The sequence below is a fragment of the Cucumis melo genome, chromosome 7 (assembly GCF_025177605.1).
Source record: "Cucumis melo cultivar AY chromosome 7, USDA_Cmelo_AY_1.0, whole genome shotgun sequence".
Lineage (NCBI taxonomy): Eukaryota > Viridiplantae > Streptophyta > Magnoliopsida > Cucurbitales > Cucurbitaceae > Cucumis > Cucumis melo.
In genome coordinates this window covers 22,973,540-22,993,865 of record NC_066863.1, presented here as the reverse complement: position 1 = coordinate 22,993,865, position 20,326 = coordinate 22,973,540, and the positions used below count along the sequence as shown (strand labels likewise).

At 34.9% G+C, this 20,326-nt stretch overlaps 3 protein-coding genes across 3 annotated transcripts; all 3 read left to right on the top strand.

Annotated features, from left to right (window-relative positions):
• Positions 1 to 268: 268 nt before the first annotated feature.
• Positions 269 to 8,241, top strand: LOC103493249 (uncharacterized). Its single transcript, XM_051087048.1, has 9 exons — positions 269 to 1,595; positions 2,284 to 2,413; positions 3,351 to 3,838; positions 4,598 to 4,678; positions 4,797 to 4,907; positions 6,512 to 6,625; positions 6,720 to 6,803; positions 7,203 to 7,274; positions 7,362 to 8,241. Exons 1-9 carry the CDS (start codon positions 1,275 to 1,277, stop codon positions 7,632 to 7,634), a joined length of 1,674 nt encoding a protein of 557 aa, XP_050943005.1. The 5' UTR covers positions 269 to 1,274; the 3' UTR covers positions 7,635 to 8,241.
• Positions 8,242 to 10,772: 2,531 nt separating this feature from the next.
• Positions 10,773 to 15,376, top strand: LOC103492992 (protein Iojap, chloroplastic). The gene is made up of 5 exons (XM_051087047.1): positions 10,773 to 11,310; positions 12,570 to 12,696; positions 13,507 to 13,645; positions 13,759 to 13,847; positions 14,722 to 15,376. The coding sequence occupies exons 1-5, from the start codon at positions 11,047 to 11,049 to the stop codon at positions 14,835 to 14,837; spliced, it is 735 nt and encodes a 244-aa protein (XP_050943004.1). The 5' UTR covers positions 10,773 to 11,046; the 3' UTR covers positions 14,838 to 15,376.
• Positions 15,377 to 17,831: 2,455 nt separating this feature from the next.
• Positions 17,832 to 19,848, top strand: LOC103492991 (uncharacterized serine-rich protein C215.13). The gene has a single exon (XM_008453598.3). It carries the CDS (start codon positions 18,198 to 18,200, stop codon positions 19,596 to 19,598), a length of 1,401 nt encoding a protein of 466 aa, XP_008451820.2. The 5' UTR covers positions 17,832 to 18,197; the 3' UTR covers positions 19,599 to 19,848.
• The last annotated feature ends 478 nt before the right edge of the window (positions 19,849 to 20,326 follow it).

The following is a 20,326-nucleotide window of genomic DNA, read 5'->3' as shown; positions in this document are numbered from 1 at the left end:
AAGGTGGCATATTAGTTTTGTTTTGAACATTTCTTTCCCAAGTCATGACAATAGAGTACACAGTCTTTATTTTGCCATAACTTGCAATGAAGATTTCATAGTGTACAATAATTTAACAATGAAGAATTTTAATGAGTGAATTTTTTTTAAAATGTTCATAAAAGTTCAGAACAAAATGATCAAGAATTAATAAGAATGTTAAGATTGATTAATTTTTGAGAGAAAACTTGAGGAAGAAAATTGAAGTGGATCCCACAGAATCATTAATGTTAAAGCAAGAGCTCCTCTCCTCCTCTTCCGGCTGCCCCAGCTCCGTCCATCCCAATTTTTCTCTCTCACCATTTTTACTCTCTCATCCATTTAAGACCAAAACTCTGCTCCAAGCTCTCTACTTTTTCAAACTTTTCAAGTGGGCACTTTATCTTTTCACGAGTTATGCAATGTTATGCTTCTAAGAGAAAAAAAGAGAAAAAAAAGAGAGTTAGGGTTTCATTTCATTTTTTCTCTCCTTCCCTACCCAGATTAGTTTCGCTTTGATTCCCTCATTTAAAGCTTTGATTGAAGGATTTGAATGACACCTTTTTGTCTGTTGGGGCACCATTCATCTTCTTCTTGTGTTGGGTTCTTCTATTTCTTCTTCTGATTCCCAGTGTGCTGTTTTTTCTGTCATGCTTGTTTCCCCCATTGTTTTGATTTTTGATTTCTTATCCGACATGGGTTTCTTCTCCTTGATTCTTGTGCCTAAAGAAGAAACTGAGATATTCCTTTTTCGGGTACTCTTCTTGGGTTTCTGTTGATTTTCAAGGATGGTAGTATGTGGGATCTTTTGATTGTTTCTCTTTTTCTTAGAAAAGTGTTTCTGCTGGTTGTTCTTTTTTTCTGTCTTTTTTTTTTCTTCGTGGAAACTTACATGTGAAGCAATTTGCGTTGAACAAACTGACTACCCCTTATCGTGATCGAATTTAACTCATTCCACTATTTACAAAGGGTTTCCCTACTTACTTTAACGTGTGGTTGTGCGTAAAGAAGTTTCCTGATCTTCTTGCAGCTGGAAACCCGTGAATTAGTGGCTCATGGGCTTCTTTTTTTGTGATAGTCTAAAGGAAAGATCAAGGTTTTAGATTCATTTTCCATGGGGTGCATTTTAGATTTTACATCCAAATTCTCAAGGGAGACTGTGTTTTTTGGTAGCATTGATTGCTATCTATAGCAATAGCAGTAGCTTCTCTTCTAGGGTATTTCAATAAAGGGTTTGGCTTTGGTTTTTAGCTGCCATGGAGGATATAGGTCTTTTCAAGCAAGGATGGAAATGGTTTCAGTCGCAGAAACACACTTACTCGCGTGCTCGAACTGCGTTTTTTAGTTTCAGAGACAAAGTTGGGATGTTTATTGAGAGACATTGGCCAACAGTGTGCCGTGGCTGTGCCTGGATGGGGAGTTTACTACGTTTAGCAGTGCTTCAATGGTGGGACTGCATTATAAAAGGCTTCAGATCGCTTATTGGATTAGGCTCTGCTGCATTGCTTCTTATAATGTGGAGTTGCTTTCTTAGTTTAACCTCCATGTCCTGCCTGGTTTACGTTCTTCTTAGTATGGTATATTCCTCTCTGATACCCGATAAAAAGTTTTTTTTATGTTATTTTGGGTTATTTCAGAATTAGGATCTGGATGTTGCTTGAAATGATAACGAGATTTATGAAGTTAAGTTCCCAACGGCAACAATTGGTTAAATGATTGACTTGTGGCTAAAACTTTACATTGGATCTTCACTGTTATAAATTTGACAATTGAGAAGCTAGAGATGTTTAACATTCCATCCACAAAGGTTCATACTAGTATTCAACTACCTTACTTTTCCATATAATCCTTGGTGGTGCCGTTGTTTTGCTACTCGTGGTTGAGTTAGGGTTACGATGAATGATTTAGATTTTATTTTCATGATGTAAGTTTGTTGAAAACATCACTGTAGAGGTACTTTGAGGTTTATTGTTCTGTTAATAGCTGACTCTTTGGTATTGGTAGCCGTTTGTAAAAGTGCATTTTTGACTCGAGAATTCTCTCCTGTTCCCTTCTCTAGCGTATAGTCCTGTTCTTTGAATTACGATCCCAGTAGATTTACAATGTCATGGAAGTGGGCAATAGTCGATATATTTTCAAGTTACTTTCATAGAATTATTTGTTAAGTTGCTTTACAAGGTTCCTTCTATTTTAGTTTAATAGTGTAATACGTCAATAAAATGAAATTTCATTTCATTATATTTATAGCTTAGTCCACTGTTTCAGGGAGCTGCAGGAGTTGCTGTTCAATATCTCGGTTACACTCCTGGACTTTTTATTGTGGGGCTCTTTGCTATTCTAGTCTTGTGGATGTATGCTAACTTTTGGATTACAGGGACGTTGTTTATAGTTGGAGGTACAAACTTCTTTTCATAAATTGGGCTCTTTGTAATTACCAGTTTAGTCTCATAAATTCATTTAGATTAGGGTATGTTCTTGTTGATAGGGTTGAGACTCCATTTCTTTTCCCTCCCTATGATACATGTTTCTTTTCACACTTCTCGTTCTCGGTTTCCTACACAGACACATATTAATAATTAAAACTGTGGTACAGAGTTGACTACTAGATCTTTTCCATGGTTGTGGTTTGTGTGTCTTCATAGTAGCCAATAACCATAGTTTACTTCTATTTTTTTGTGATTGAAGGTTCAATGTTCCAATCTGTGGTATGGCTTTCCACAATGCCATAACTTTTTCTGTAATCAGCGGGGTAAAAAGGAAAAAATAAAAGCATCTTCCACATGTATTTCATAAATAAGTCTATTGGAGATAGTGGGGGAAGGGGAAGTATGGCAAAATTTTCACCATATTAGATGTTATGTTGACTGAACAAGTGCTATTTTGCATACAAATGTCGTCTGTGCATCTTCCAAGATTGATATCCCATCTGTGAATTGTCACGAAGGTGTTACAAAGAGTATCAACTAATTTCTCCTTTTGTATGGAGTTACATGTACGAATAAAATGTCCATAATACTGGGAGGGAAGATGTTTATGGGCATATTATCTCCAATATAATTATTTTAAATTTAGAAATGACAAGTAGAGAAGATAGATGTTTCTAATATTTTCCAAATTTACTGCACACTGCTTGTGGTGGTTGCAATGAAGATCTATATGAACTTTTTATACTTCTACACACGACTATTCACCCTTATGCCCACTTTAATATCCGTTTCCCATAAGAGTAAATTTTCTTGATGAATCTGTACTCCACTTCAATCAGATTGCTATATGAATCTTGAAATTCTGTCAGTTGATTTGGGTTTTTGGTTATCCTTTCTTATTTGCAGGTTATTTGTTCTCTCTTAATCATGCACGGTTGGTGGTCTTGATGGCAACTGTATATGCTATATATTGTGTTAAAGTTCGTGTTGGATGGCCGGGTGTCTTTCTCTCAATAAATCTTGCATTTCTATCCAATGATGCATTAAATTATTTGCTCCAATGGTGTGATAAGGCGAGTGAAAGCTCACATTTTGAAGAGCAGAAACAATCTGAAACAGTTTCGGGAGATGAATTCTCAGGAGAGTGTGAATACTCTATTCCTACTAGTGAGTCCGAGAAGGTTCATCCATGTAAGTCAGCCAGCCCAACTGTTGTGACATCTGTTGTTGATAACCAAAAAGAGGCTTCTTGTAGCAAGGTGACCAAAGATCAGACTGATTCAATTGATGAGATGAAAAGGATCTTAAATAGTGGGGACCATTATGAAGCGCTGGGATTTCCACGTCACAAGAAGATTGATGTCATAGTTTTAAAAAAGGAATACAGAAAAAAGGTGATGTGGTGTGCTCATTATTTTGGGACACGATTTCCCTTTTTCACATTTGAAAAATTATGGGGGTCTGATCATGTAATTTAGTCATTGAGATCACATTTTTCTAGTGAATTATAAAAATATATCTTGAAGGGGAACTGACTTGCATTCTGTGAATGAAACATTACTATATTCCTTAGATATTTTTCCTGTTAGGCAAGTTCCTCATGAAAATTCTTAAAACCATCTCTATCTAATGGAAATTGACCTATAATTGTAACAGAATTCTATATCTACACTGAGACATATGTCAGATGTAGTGACATGTTGATTTTCTAACTTAATATGTAAATATATAGTGATCTATTCGTGATTGTATGTCATGTGACTCATGTCTATGCTATTTCATATGACAAGATGCTACACTTAATCTTTTGTATCATATTAAAATATTTATGATACTCTTAATCAGTTTTGGTATACTGGTATACTGCTTTTTTTTTTTTTCGAAAGAAAATATTAAGGGTAATATTTTGAAATTGATCACTGTTTGGGTGAAATAATATCAAAGAAGTTAGATAAATTTGCCTGGAAAAATTATTGTACTCCCATGGTCTCAGTCCCGGCTACATAGCTGGGAATATTCTATGGGAAAAGTAAAATGATGTCAGAGGCTAATGAAATTCCTTTCCATTTGCTTTTGATGCCAACATTCTAGTATTTAGTCACTCCTAGAATCTCTTGAGGAAAAATTGTACTAATGTTTGTCTTTTCTTTTAGGCTGTGCTTGTGCATCCTGATAAAAATATGGGAAGCCCATTGGCGAGTGAGTCATTTAAGAAGCTTCAATGTGCATATGAGGTAATTTTCATTTTTTGTCTTAGCTTTCTGTTTCTTCAATCATATCTGCCGGAGAGTTGAGTGGCTTTCAAATCTATGGCCATTATCATCTCTTACTCCTGTTTGCATGGGAAATTAGGTTCTTTCTGACTCTGTGAAGAAAAGAGACTATGATGAGCAATTGAGAAAGGAGGAATCGAAGACCAAAAGTGTCTGCCAGAGGTCCCAGTCCTATGGGACTTCACAACAGGTTGTGCATAATTTTTGTACGATTGACGCTGGCATTTTATAGTTTAATTTATGCATGTTCTCATTGAGTCATTCATGATAAATGTTCATTTGTTTCTAACTCAGATGAGATATATGGTAATTAGAAAGGAAGCTAATACTATTATACTAATAAAGATGGCAATTTCTTTCTGAATAGACTCTATAGGAGGGAGAGAGAATGAAGCATCTTCTAGGCATTAGTCAATCTTATTCTTGGGTTCATTATACCTTGAAGTTACGTCTAGACAGCATTATAAGATTTGAAGCATTTGCTAACATAGTCTGTGGAGTTGTTTGGGTTCAGAGTTGCCGTAGTTTGTGGTTATTGTAATTTGTGGGATTAATAATAGTTTTGTGGAGTTAGAATAGTTTGACTTTGGGGTGTAGGCTATTTTAGTCTGACTATATAGTTTGTGTTTGTGGTGAAGATTATTTTACTTTGAATTTAGGAAGTTTGTATTTGCGATGCATGCTATTTGAGCTTGGATTCAAGAAGTTTATGTTTGGGTGTGAATTATTTTAGTTCGAGTGTACAATTTATGTGTTTAGGTTGCTGATTTTTTTAACATGGAGTTCTTAATTGTGATATCTAAATATCATATTTTGTAAATAGAAACAAAAATATTGGTTCTGCCAATCTTTAAAAATGCGTTAGATTTTAAGTTACGTGATTCTCGTCCATTTGGTCATTTTGGGGTTGAAAGTGCACAAAAGCAACCAATCATCTCAACTCCATTTACACAATTTTGTTTGGTTTCCTCTACACTCAAAATGTTTCTACTAATGCCAAATTACAATAAAAGAAGACTATTACCATGCACTGGTCGTCGACCAAGTATAGGTGGTTGCTGGAGGTGATTGTCAAAGTTGACAGTTGGAAGTAGTTATCAAAGCAAATCACTGAAGATGGTTGTTGCTGAAATTTGTTGTCATTGGTGGTTTTTGCAGGAGTGAGTCGTCTGAGTTGGTTGTCAGTTGGTGGAGTCATTAGAAACATGAGAGAGAGAGAGAGAGAGAGAGAGAGAGAGAGAGACGGTTATTTTAACCATTGAGATGAAAATAGTGCTACCTTAGCAAACATGGAGTTCAAGTAGCCCTTCCTCCCATTTTCTTAAACCCCGCTCCAAATGTTTGAGTGAGCTATTATAAACCGCTCAACCCATTCCTAATTGCAGCCACAAACTACTGTCCTTTTGTTTCTTATATGGTGGAATCCATTGTAGTTTCTTCTGTAGATTTGTATGATTCTTTTTAAATTATTAACCGTGAATTAATGGCTTGAAATTATTTTTGAAGATAGACGTAGGGAGAGGAACTGGTCTATGTTTTGGTACCTTTTTAAGAATTAGTTTCATAACCTCCGTTTGAGATAATGGCCCAAAGGATTTAAGTGGCAATGCCAGTCGCCTCTTATAGAAGAAGCTTGTACCTAATCCTTTATTATGCATGCTTCTCTGTTAGATTCTTGTGACTACTTGAAGTGAATTAGTTTGTCAGTGTGGCTTCTGAAGGCTTTTTCCTTCTTGTCTGAGCATTTCTCAAGTTGCTATTGTATAAGTACCTTTTAATCTACTCTGTAAGCAGATGAATTCCGATTACTGCTCTGAGGAGTCAAGACGCATACAGTGCAGTAAATGCGGCCATTCACACATATGGGTCTGCACGAATAGGAATAAGACAAAGGCAAGATGGTGTCAGGTTATTCCCTAAGCATTATATCTACTCTCTGTTTGAATCTGTGTAAATTTTAATTTTGAGAATAAGTTCGTTTTGGTACATGCTTTGATTTCAGGATTGTTGTCAATATCATCAAGCTAAGGATGGAGACGGATGGGTCGAATATAAAGGTTCTCTAGTCTTTGATAAACCTCAGAAAGTAAGTTCCTTCACATGCTCAAGCTCAAGCATTTTTTTCTTGTTTGTTCCCTTTACCTTTTCCACCCATTGTTTTCAATCAACCATGAAGGAGAGTATCTAATGAATATGATCATTAATTAGATCTCTCTAGCCTCTTTCAAGTTTTCTACCAACAATATTATGTTTTTCTTTCCTTTTCTTTTCGTTGATAGTAAAATGTCCATGAAATGAAGTCCCAAGTCCCAACCTTATTGCCCTGTATTGACTTTGCATATTCAACTTTAGATCTAGAAACATGGGGTTCCATTATATATTTGTTCTCATCTTGTCTTATAAAGTGATGTGTTTGATATGCATATTTTACTGTTGTCCATCTAAAAAGTTGATTTACTCTTTTAAACATTACTTTTTCTTGTAGATGGATATTCCACGTGCTTTTGTTTGTGCTGAGAGCAAAATCTTTGATGTGTCTGAATGGGCGATTTGTCAAGTAAGTGGTTGATAGTCTGTAATTTTATAGCTTGGGTTCATGTTCTGATCTTCAAGGATTTAAGTAGTAAACTGGACTTTGGAGCAGGGAATGGCTTGCAGGCCCAATACTCATCGCCCGAGCTTTCATGTAAACATGGTCGGTTTAGGGAAAACCACACAACGATCCAAGTCGAGTAGATTTCCTTGGGAATTGGATGCTGAAATGATGGATGAAGACGAGGAAGAATTTGAGCTGTGGCTTCAGCAGGCTTTAGCCTCTGGTCTCTTCTGCGAAACCTCGAAACGGAGAAAGAGCTGGAGTCCATTCAAGTTGGGCCAGAAGATAGGGAGCAAACAATGGCGAAGAACATCATGCTAGAGCCGCAAAGACCTGGGTCTCGGCAGTATTGCTTGCTTATTCCCAAGGAGAAACGTGCATGTGCCACCTTCTCATTCACAAGGTACGAATGAGAAACAATTTACTCAACCAGCTGGAAGAATGCCCAGACTTATCAAAATCACGAGGAAGACATAACGTCGACAATAATATAGGATTCACTGGGTCCGGTGGCAGGTTTAATCCAAAGCTTAGGCAAATAGCCTGTGTTGCTTAGATTCTCGCACATCCTCTTAGGTATCTAAAGCATGAGATCCCTTGTAACTTTTTGGCCTCAATTCCAAGTACCTCCAAATCTTGTCCTCTATGTTAATTGAAAATATATCTGCTGCTGTTGCTTTAGTTTCTTCACCCCCTTCAAAATTCAAGCTAAATCCCAATCTTCCAGAAGATTTAACTTGTACGCTTCCCAATCTCATGTACATATCTTCTTTTTTTAGTTTTCTTATTTATATTATTGTTTGCCTTTCCTTCAAGGTATGGCTTCTTATGTTATAGGTACGTAGATAGTTGTCAACATTCAGCATTAGCAGCAGAATTCTCTTTTTTGATTAATGTGTTAACAACCTGATTCCCACCGTTTTCTCCATTCACGTTCTTTTTCTGTGAGATTCCTCTTTCTTTATGATGCTGTTCTTTTCCTCCTCTCTTTTTGTAGATTTATCCTCATTTTCAAAACACACGAAAAGTTATGATGAGTTGGTTTAGATGATGCAAGTAAAAGCTTGGGTAAATGGAGATATCCGAATATCTGGAATTTGTTTGAGGGCAATTAAGTACATTTTACTTGGCATTCTTTTCTATTAGTTGGAGCTTTTGTAGCTTAAAGTTGAGGATTTTGGATATATTTATTTATCTTTTTTGTAGCAAACTTCTAGTGTGGTGGTGCTAATTTGAGTATAGCTCAATTGACTTAGAAATATATTAGTGATTAAGAGATCTATTGTGCGAGTCTTCCTAATCTTATTAGGCACAAAGAAAGAATGTGGAATACGAGTTAAAATCTATGATTTGTTGGTTGAGTACAAATATTCTAATCAATTTTAGAATTTTCATCATATTCAATATGACGACAAATGTTATGGATCAACGCATTGTCCTTAGAGGCAACATCATGCCCTTCCTCTATTCTTGGTGGTCCTGTAAAAGGTAAAAAAAAAAGAAAAAAAGAAAACACAGGTTCTTTGTTATGTAAGAATAAATGTTGTTTAGCGAGTCTCAAGGTCTTTTTTTCTTTTTCTTTTCTTTGTTGTTTGGTTTATTTTAGGAATAATGAGTTAAAATAAGAGAAATATGGAGATAAACTGCCTTAAAAAAAAAGGAGAAATTAAAGAGAAAATGACTGGTGAATCGGCCTCTTTGATGGATGATGGTGGAGAAATGGTAAAAGAGAATTTTGGATGATGTTTTTATGGGATGAGGTGAACCAGTGAAAGGTGAATTTCTCTCATTTTTTTCAATTCCTTACCTAATCTATCTCTCACTATTATTAGCCCATTATGCATACGGAAAAGGATGAGAAGTTTGTGGAATATTCATGAGGATTGTTTTTTTTGTCGATGTCTTTTTTTTCTTTCAATTTTTGCAAAATTACTATTCTTCCCTCTTTTTGTTTGGTAAATATCTTTATTTCTCACTACAATTTATATATAATCTAAACCAAATATTCCCCTATATGTATCTTCAATGACACAATACATCGACACAAACGCAAATCTTTAATTATTTCCTTTTCATATATCTACTTTATGAATCAAATTTCTTCATAACATGACTTACATTTCATAGCTCCTTATTTTTATTTTTCTTTTAGCTATGACTTTCTCATCCACAATAGAAGTAAGTCAAAATGATCTGTAAGTGAGCCTAGCAACAAGACTTAAGTTGGATGACATGATATTCGATTGTTGAGGATCTCTATCTCAAATCGGTACATGTATCAATGATATTCGAGCATTATTTCGAAATGACCGTAAATGGAAATTAAGTTTAAATTGTTGCAATGCAATTAAGACCTTAGAACATGAGTGTTAGCCAAAATTGTTGAATCTCATGGGCTTCACACCAAAAGAAGTCGGGATTATTGATGTCTATTGCAATATTGGGACCAATATCAACTAAACTTTATAGCATCGCTCCTTGGGAACCAAACTTAACTTTTCAAATAAACTAATATTTGTGGGTTTTTGTGTTGTTATATGTTTGTAGTCTATATGTGTGTTGAGCACTTGAATTGCAAAGAAGAGGAATGATACTTTCTTATATTTTATTTTGTGTCAAATTTAAATCATATTAATGTCCTCAATATTTGGGGTTTGAGTTATGTTTACGACTATATTTGTCATAGATGTTTAAATTTTATAATTGACTTATGCACTCTCTATCAATACCTTCTTATTTTATTTTATTTTATTTTCTTTCTTTGATATAAAACTATTTCAAAATAAGCAAAATAACCACATTATGGAAAAGATACGAAATGAATTCATAAAAGGAATGTCTTACATATGGTCAGTTCGTGCACTTGTTCTTTCATTTTCATTTTCTAATTTTCCTCTTTTTTCTTTTTTTTCACTCTCTTTTCCCCTTCTTTTCCTTCGTCCCTTCTTTTCTATATATTCAAAAAGAAAAAACTTGAGAAGAGGTTCCACATCTACAACAAAAGATACACTAAATATTTTTTTCAAGGGATTGACACGAATATTTATACTTTAAACAAAAATCAGATGTGATAAGTTTTTGTAGTTAATAATCTTTTATGTATATATATATATATATTTATCATTAGTTTATTTTTCCTCTCACACATAAAATATAAATCATTTTAGTTAAAATTCACGTGGATGTGAAAAGTAATATTAATCCGTTTCTCCCAAAAAGAAACATTTATACATATATATATACATATAGTTTCTCGCCGGTTATTTATATATATATTTTAGAAAAATGATTCTAAATTATAAAGCTTTTAAAATATTTATAATATCACAAAATTTTAGATCTATTAATAATAGAGTTGGATAGAGATAAAATATAAAAATATATTCTTATGAATATGAAATAATTAACAGTCATATTCTATAAATATTTTAGTTAACTACTAATTTCAACACTAAAATAAAAAACTTTTTAAAGCTCACAAATTTGAATAAAAATGGCGACTCTTGCACAAGATGTTCCATTAAAAAAAGTTTTAACTTTGGTGTGTTTTTCTTTGAAATTTCATGAATTGGAGACAATCTAGAGCAACACCACTCCTATATTTTATCGGTTAATATTGAGTTTAATTTCATACATGAATGAAATCATTCATGAAGATGCGACAATTCGATTTGACAAATAAACATTGCTTCCTCGTTTAAAAATATCTTTCCTCACGGCAAAAGGAACAAGCATGGCGTTATCCACTACCTTATCTCTTCACGGCGCCGGCGCCGGAACCTTGTTCGGCGGTGAGCTCTGGCAATTGGGTCACAATTATTTCGGAGTTTTCAGAAGACCCAGAAAACAAATTTTCTGCTCATGCTGGAATGGGTCTCCATTTCCATACCGAAACTGCATTTGGAGGGTACCCTCTGCAAATAACTTCTATTTGAAGTCAGTTGAGTCCTCGCCATTGTTCGCCGTCCGAGGAGAAGCTGAAGATGGCTTTTTATCGGTATTTTCTTTTCATTTCCTTCGTTTGGAACTAACTTGAATCATGTTTCGTTGATGTATTTGGAATAGATTTAATTCTTGTTGCTAATTGAAGTGTGGTTTCTGGGTTTTCGTTGAGGCATAACTTGATTGATCGAAATCTTACTTTTTTGTTGTTCAAAATGGATGTTATTTGCTAAAAGAAAAGAGGCCTCTCTCTTATCTTTCCCCTTTATTTTTGGAGCTGAATCTACTTGGGATTATGGGAGGAACCTTATCTACTTGGAAGTTATTTGCAAAAAGAAAAAGAAGCTCACTCATCTCTCTCTCTTTCTATTTTTTTTCTTTTCCACTGGTTGATTGAATGCTTCAGCTATTTGGGAATTGATAAGAACCTTGTCAAAATTAAGAAAGTTATTAGCAAAAAGAACAGGAGCCCTCCTCCTTGGATCTACTTGGGAAGAATCTTTTCAAAGGAGAGTAACTTGCAAAAAGAAAATTAGCCTCTCCATCTCTCTCTCTCTCAGTTTCCCTTTGCTCTGATCTTTGGATGATGCAGCTGCCTGAGAGGAGCTTCATCAAATCGGAAGTTTCAAAAGAGAAAAGAAGTCTCTCTGTCTCTTTCTCTCTTCTGTAGTTTTCCTTGATAATGGTGGGATTGGGTTACTTTGAACTGTATTAAACATTCAGTATTGAATACATTGATTTAGCCTATGAGTCATACTTTGTGTTTCCTTGGTTCTAAATGATGCTTTTTGTAAAAAGGAAACAAGAAACTGAAGATTGAAGAGGCAGAATCCAAGCCACTCTTTTGAATTGTTCTGGAACCTGTATGTTCATTTACTTGCTGATCTTCATAGGAAAATCAAGTCATTATTATGTTTTCATTGTCAGACTCAAACTTAATTTGGATTTGGTGTAAAGGAAACAAAATACTAATCAAACCGATATTTACTAACTCTGGATATCAACTTATTTTAAATGATTGCCTTAGGGTATAGATCCTTATGGATTCTATTACACATTCTAAATGTCTGATATTTTTGTTGCTGTTGCACATTACTGCAACTACTTGCGACACTGTCAGACTCGAACTAAAAAAAAAAGATACTAATCAAACTGATCTGCACTAACTCTTGATATTAATTTATTTTAAATGATTGCCATAGGGTAAAGATCTTGATGCAATTTATCGCACATCTAAATGGCCGATGCTTTTATTGTTGTGAATTACTGCCTTTACTTGTGATATTGATCAACCCAGTCAATGATTTCTGGCAGAATATGAATGATGATACTAATGACATGTACGATGAATTGTTCAAGAAATATGGGAATGTGGTATTCAAGAGCAATGACCAAAAGCCTCCTAGTGCAGAAATTGACGATGACGCAGAAAGCCTTTCATGTAAGTGAAGTCTCTTTGAATTGGCAAGATCAAGAAACAAACATAAGCATGTTGTGGATAGAAGTGTTGTGTTCATATCGTGATTTTCCTGCTAACGGTCTGCTTCATCTATGAGTATAATGAGTAATCTTAGCCGATATATCTTAACTTGATATGGTTTCTTGTAGTGTAATTGTGAAGTATTTAAACGAAAGGAATGGAACAATCTTATCATTCTTTGGTTGAATCAATAACAGAAATGGGAAGTGGAATGGAAAACATGATTTCGTTGGCATTTCCAGAGGTTTCTTTTCCCCTCTCATTTGATGTGAAATGGTTACATACAAATTACATATTTATCCAAAAGCAAGTGTAGATCCTCGAATCCACCTGGGCAGTCCTTTCAATTGCAGAAGTTGAGAGAACTCATATTCATTCTGAAGGGATTGAATTATCCTTTTGGATAATGTGTACCATAGACAACAAAATAGCAAAAGAAAACAGTCTAAGGGCAGCAGAAGATGCGACCCCTCTTTAGAAACTAAAGGAGTGCTTTCCAGTAGTTTTGAATCGATTAAAAAAGAATTTTGTTTCTCACACACCACCAGGACACACTAAGCTGTACATTACTACAAAAAACCTCAAAGAGCAATCAAAGATAGAAAACAATAGGTACCTCAAGTTTTCAATAGGCAGAAAGCAAAAATCCACAAGCTATGGATGAACGATTGGTACATAATTAACATACGCATTTTGTCCACTTATATTGTGAATACAAAACTTCATTACATGGAATGGTTGGTGAACTAATATTCCAATGTATCTCTATAGTTGCTGTATCAATGGCGAAGGTTGCAAGTGATGTAAAGGCTGCAGATATCCGGGTTCTATTTGTGAAACCTCTAGTTTATTGGACAAGGTTTTTCATCATTGCAACAGCATTTTCTCGCCCTCAGATCGATGCTATAGGGTACTGCTTCCTTTTTGGTTTTGTTGTCCTCTTATTACTTGCAATAAGGAAAATTGGACTCTAAATATGAAGGTTTTACTTAAACTGGTGTTCAATTATATTTTGCGATGCAGATCCCGGATAAGAGATCTTGCCGAGAAGAAGTATGGAAGAAGTCCTTCTGGTGACGTGAAGCCAAATTCCTGGACTTTATTGGATTTTGGTATGCACTATTTGTATTTAAATTTGAAGATATATGAGTGTTCCGTTATAGACGATGGATGCACTAGAAACCTGAACAGAGAACCAATTAGAAAGAAACAACTTGCATTAAACTAATAGCTATACGAAAATACGTAGTATACCTAGAGAGGAAAAAAAACTCCGGAAATATACCGTGAAAAGAAAACGAAGGGATCAGAGAACCAAAACGAGAAAAGAAAAGGTTCCTGTTAATGTGAATAAAAGAAAAAAGGATACTTACAAAAAGTGCGTGTAAACAAAATTTTAAAATTTAGCCTTGTTGTCTATTAAAAAGTGCAACTTTGGTGTTTAGGACTTGGAATGTTTGGATATATCCTTCTAGGTACTAGTTCAAGCTCTTTGGTGGATGTTTCTAAAAGCAGCTTTTAGAGTGAGCAAAATTTTTCTGAGATTTAGTAGTAGGGATGGATCACGAACATAATGCAAGTAGTGAGGCCATTCGATTTGGTGGCATCCCATTTATATGAAAAAGAAATTGTTGTATATATGTCCATAGCGAAGATCCAAAGAGCATTAGATTCTAATCTCGTGAAGTACCAATGCTTCAATCTTTGAAAAAACATTTCAGATTAAGTCTACCAAAATGAAATGTAATTTTCCACCTATCGGAGCTCATCATTTAATATAGAGCAAATGGCTTCGAGACCTCTTTGTGACTATAGGATCATTTCATTGTCGCTTTATTATCGCTGCTGCTATGCCTTTTTTCATATCATGTGTGAACTCCGTTTTGGAATTCAGTTAAAATAGTAGTCCAAAATGTTCATCGATCGATCTTTGATACCGATGTACTAAGAAGCAAAGCAAATTGCTCTGCTGTTTTTTGTTCTCAGGAGATGTGGTTATCCATATTTTTCTACCCCAGCAGAGGGCTTTCTATAACTTGGAAGAGTTCTATGGCAATGCAACTCCCGTGGAGCTACCGTTCGAAAACCAACGGCCGTTTTGAAGTAAAAACCGCAGCGGATTCCCCTCCGAGCAGCTGATGGTGAAGGAAAAATGCAGTTTGTTGGCAGCTGGTGAGGCAGATTGCTTATGTTTGTTGTGTCCTCTCATGAAAACAGCTACCATGTGAAGTGTTGCAGAAGCAGCTGCATGAGTTGGGAGTTCCAACTTCTGACTGCTTGAGGTTGAAGACAGAATCACTTGGCAGATGGTGGTATTATTGAGAGCCCTATCCCAAACTTTCTTCTGTCTCCTAACTCTCCCTTTCTCTTTCTCTCTCTTATGAATCACTGGTTTGATTTGAGATAGTTTTTAAGTAAAGTTAGTTGTTATGAATCTAGTTGGTTAGAAGGGGCCCCTATTACTTAGAACAATGAATTAAGATTCCATTACTAATTGGAGAAAACTTGTAGGAGAATTAAAATGAATTTGGTTTGGTTAAGTATTGTATTTGAATTTCTTGTATTAAGGATCAGAGAATCTCCATTTCATACTATTGTATTCATATTGTTCTCATGGTTCAAGTGAGAATTGATTTTTAAATTGCATAATCTTTTGTTAAACTAAAACAAAAGAAATCGAAAAAATAAAAACATATTTGGATTAACATTTTAAGCTATTTTGGGAGACCTGAATGCTTCTCTCCTAATTCTGTATTGCTCCGCGAATAAAATCACTTTTAAAACAATCAAGTTGGTTTGAAATTCTTTTTTTTTTTTTTTTTTTTTTTTGAAAAATCATTATACAATTGATTCCTAAATAATAATAATAATTATGACAGTAATAATAATAATAATAATAATAAGAACAACAACAATAATGGACCAACAATCACTTTACTTGATGGTAATGCAATATTTGTCTTTCATTGATTTTTTTTTCCACTCTTGTAACTTGTGATTTTTAAGTGCCAACCATAGATTAATTATATATGATAAATCAATTGAGTAATGATTAAAACTTATAGTGTATAGGGAAAAACTATTGTAAATTTGGAACCTAAAACCTATTTATTAATTACTATAGGGTTGGGGGATCGTAATTGATGTTTTTATTTCAATAGGTTTTGATTTTTGGTTTCCTTTGACAAAATTGTTTACCCACTACCTTTCATTCAATTATATTTTAATTGCCTTAATTATTATTTGTCGATTTTCAACTATCAAATTATGATAATTAGGTTTCTTTTATTCATAGATTCTGATCTAAATTAAATATATATAATTTGAATTTGGTTAACTTACTTTCTGAAATTAGTTCATAGGAATTAATTCGCAATTATTCGTAATCATCTTAGCTTTCTATCCTTCAATTTTCTATCATTCACATACACAAATATAATAAGCTCTTTAAAATGGTCATATTTTATGAAAATATGAAAGAATTAAATGGTTTAGTGTTAAATTTCAATTTCTTTTTTCTTTGAACTTTTATGGAGACATATATTTATTTGGATCGAGTTATTTTAAATTTGAGAAAGAGGTGTTTGGATTGGTGAGTTGGTTATTATAGCTAATAATGACTATAGTTTTATGTAGAATCATTTGTGTCTAAGGTACATACTATTTTAGTTTGGGTTATAATATTTTGTACTTGAATTTATGGTGCAAATCATCTTAGTTTTGATATATACTAAGTATATTAATATTTTGTAACTACTATATCAATATAAAATATGTCCCATAAGAAGGATCACATATATACGACTATTAATTAACGAATGATGAACATGTTTTTCGTTAGAATAAAAAATTAAGTAACAAAAGGATTTAATTACAAATTTTGTATTGATGATTTGAAGAAAGTTAGAGTTTAGTTGTTATGGTTTATAATTAGAATTTAGTTCATAAGGTTTGGTAAAATCTTTCATAAATAGTTCTCATGGTAGAAATGATTTTTAGAATTTAATCAAACCATGGGGACCCTTTATGTAATTTTATCAAATCACATATACTAAACTCTTATTTTCAAAATATAGAATAAATTTTAAATTTTTTTTCAATTCACGGGGACAAACTTTATAAACCTAGCAAACTACAAGAGATGAATATATGTTAAGACAATGACAAATAGAACAATTAAATTCAAAGTATTAGCATGTATATCGACATTTAAAAAAATTAAAAGTATATAAAAAGCATGTTAAAGATAGACTTGATAGACCATAAATTGATAAACTACGATAAATTTAACTACATTTGCAATTTTTTTAAAATGTCGTAATACATTAAGTTATCGTCCCTAAAATTGTTGTCTATTATAATTACATATATATTAAAGTAATTCGGACCGGCACTAAAGAGGGAAAGAAAAATAAAGAAAACAATAATTATTTTTTGTAACACTTTGAAGTTGAACCTTTAAAATCAAGATTAAAGTCGGTCAATAGAATTACATAAAGGTATGATTAAGCCTGGGAAAAGAAAGGTAGATCTTATTAATATAAATAGTAATTATAATTTTTTTTTTAACCATTTTTTCAATCAACAATATTTATCTCAATTCATTGATGAACATTTTATAAAGTTAGGCGTTACAAATATTAAAAAAAATGAATATAAGTCAGTTAAGATGTATTATATGTTAGGAAATGTTATGGTATTTTATTGGGGTAGGGATGGAGTTTTATGAAAATAAGTAGAAGATTTGGTATTGGTGGGAAGAATAGTTAGAATGGACATTAATGAGAAATGATATTGGTAGGTTATAAGACTGATTTTATGAATGAAATTATAGAAGTGTGTTGTAATGAAAAATGAAAAGGTAAGTTCGTAAGTTAATAATTTAAGAAGGAAGAAGGAAGAAGGAAGAAGAAAAAGAAAAAGAAAAAGAAAAGAGAAAAGAGAAAAGAGAAAGGTGGAATAGTGAATGGTTGGGGTGTAGAATTGATAATTATGAAATCTTATAATTTAGCGGTAGGGGGAAGGAGTAGGGGAGCGTAAATGGGCTGCAATGCCTATCCTCCTTTGCCTCCTCCTCATTAGTCATTCCTATTTAATTAACAAATAAATGGAAATGGCGCCATTCCCATCTTTGGCTTCTTTTGCATTTTTCAATTATCAATTTACATTTCCTTTTTCTTTTTTTTTTTTTTTTTTCTTTTTAACATATAAATACTCAGTTTCCTGTACGGTGCCACCACGGTCCTCTTTCTACAACGCCAACTCATCATCTCTCCAAACCCTAAACTCTCTCTCTCTCTCTCTCTCTCTCTCTCTCTCTCTCTCCCTCTCTCCTCCAGATCTCGCCGGATATTCAGCCCATGTCATTTCCCCCATAGACGTTGACCATCTTCTTCCTCCTTTCCTTCTCCCCATCTCCTCTCTTCCATTTCACCTTCGCATGATCATCCCCACCCCTATCCATGGCTTCCGCATGCGTTAACAATGTCGGAATCTCCTCCGAAAATTTCCTCGACTGCTCTTCTTCTGTTCCATGTCATTCCTACGGTTGGCTCGGTCCTCGCCTCTCCTTCAGCCGTGATGATTCCCCTCCTTCTAACCTCGTTGGACCTTCATCTAAGACCAAACCTGCTGCTGGGGAGTCCGAGACTCGAGATCCGGATCCTGAACTGGTTCCAGTTAGTGAGTTCGAGTTCCGTCTTCAAGATCCCGTCTCCTTGATGCTCCCTGCAGATGAGCTGTTTTTTGATGGGAAACTCGTGCCGCTTCAGGTCTCCTCTGTTAAACCCTCAGTCAACGGTTTGAAGTCTACCAGGTGTGTTTCGTCGCCAGAGACTACGGTTCAGTCCCGTCGAAGAGTTGAGGAAGAATGCAGTACGGATCCGTATCTTTTTTCTCCTAAAGCGCCGCGGTGTTCCAGTCGATGGAGGGAGCTTTTAGGGCTCAAAAAGCTGTACCAGAGTAGCAGCAATGGCAATGGCAATGGCAGTGGCAGTGGCAATGGCAATGGCAATGGCAGCGCTAAAAACGAAAACCACAAAACGACGACGACGTCTTCCTCGTCTTACTTCTCCGAAGCTAATTCGAAGGCGTTGAAGTACTTCCTTCACCGGAGTTCGAAATCGTCGTTGTCATCCTCGTTGGATTCGTCTCTGAGCCTTCCATTACTAAAGGATTCCGATAGTGAGTCTGTTTCACTATCTTCTTCTCGTGTATCTCTTTCCTCTTCTTCCTCAGGTCACGAACACGAAGATCTTCACAGACTGTCACTCGATTGCGAAAATAAGCCAAACACGAATCCGATTTCCCTCCATAGGAACCCTAATCACAACAATCCACCGCGGATGAGACTGGTGAAACCGAGGCCCAAGTCGGAGAGCAATCCAAGATCATCTTCAACAGCAGATCATCCTCATCCATCGGCGACAAGAGTAGGGAGAAGCCCGATACGGCGTACGCCTGGAGAATCGTCGTCATCCTCCAGTAGATTAGGGATTCGAGGAGTATCCGTAGATAGCCCACGAATGAACTCGTCAGGTAAAATCGTGTTCCACAACTTGGAGAGAAGCTCAAGCAGTCCCAGCAGCTTCAATGGCGGACCAAAATTCAAAAACAGAGGAATGGAACGGTCATACTCTGCTAACGTGAGAGTAACTCCAGTCCTAAACGTTCCAGTTTGTTCTTCCTTAAGAGGATCCTCAAAATCCGTCTCTGTATTCGGATTCGGACCATTATTATTCACCGGCAACGGAGGAAGCAGCAGAAACCACCAGAATAGCAGCAGCAACAGTAGTAGTAGTAGTAACCGGACGACGACACGACGGATCACGGATACCGAGGGCGGAGGGAAAATCCATTGGTGAGAGTATTAGAAGAAAAGGGATTTCTAATTTTGGGTAACACTAACCAAACCCCGTTTTTTTTCCATTTTGCTCTCAATGTTTTAGGATTATACTGAAATTTCCCCCTTTATGATAGACGGATTTGGTTTGAATTTGCTAATTCTTAACACAAAAACAGGCATCATAATCATCATCATCATCATCATCGTGTATTATGTAAATACGGCAGGGGAATTTTTGTTTGTCTTATTAATCTGTTGATCTTGTAAAATTAACGTGTTCACCATTTTGAATTGTGTGCTTTATGATCATCATGAATGGGCATCCAAATTAAAAAAAAAAAAAAAAAAAAAAAGAATCCGACAAGGCCCGTCCCCCGGCCACCTGAGAGGAAAAAAAGATGGTGTGATAGAGTAATTTGTTTGTTCGCTGTTCCATCAAAAAGTAGGGTTTGGAAATCACGCGCTGAGGAGAGGAGAGGAGAGGAGAGGAGAGGAGTGGGAGCGTCTGAGTTCACAACTCTCTCTTGTCTTTGTTGAAGCTTTTTTCGTAATGATGTGTGACATACTTGTTATCTAAACCCTGTCCCTTTCAAGGATCTCTCCCTTTCTCGTTTTCATTTCCCCCTTTTTTTTTTTTTTCTTTTATATAAATAAAATATTCAACTATTTTATATATCACTTCAACCTTTACATTCGTAGTCCCACACTCTATGTAAATCAACTTAACTAAAATCTTTTCATTTCAAA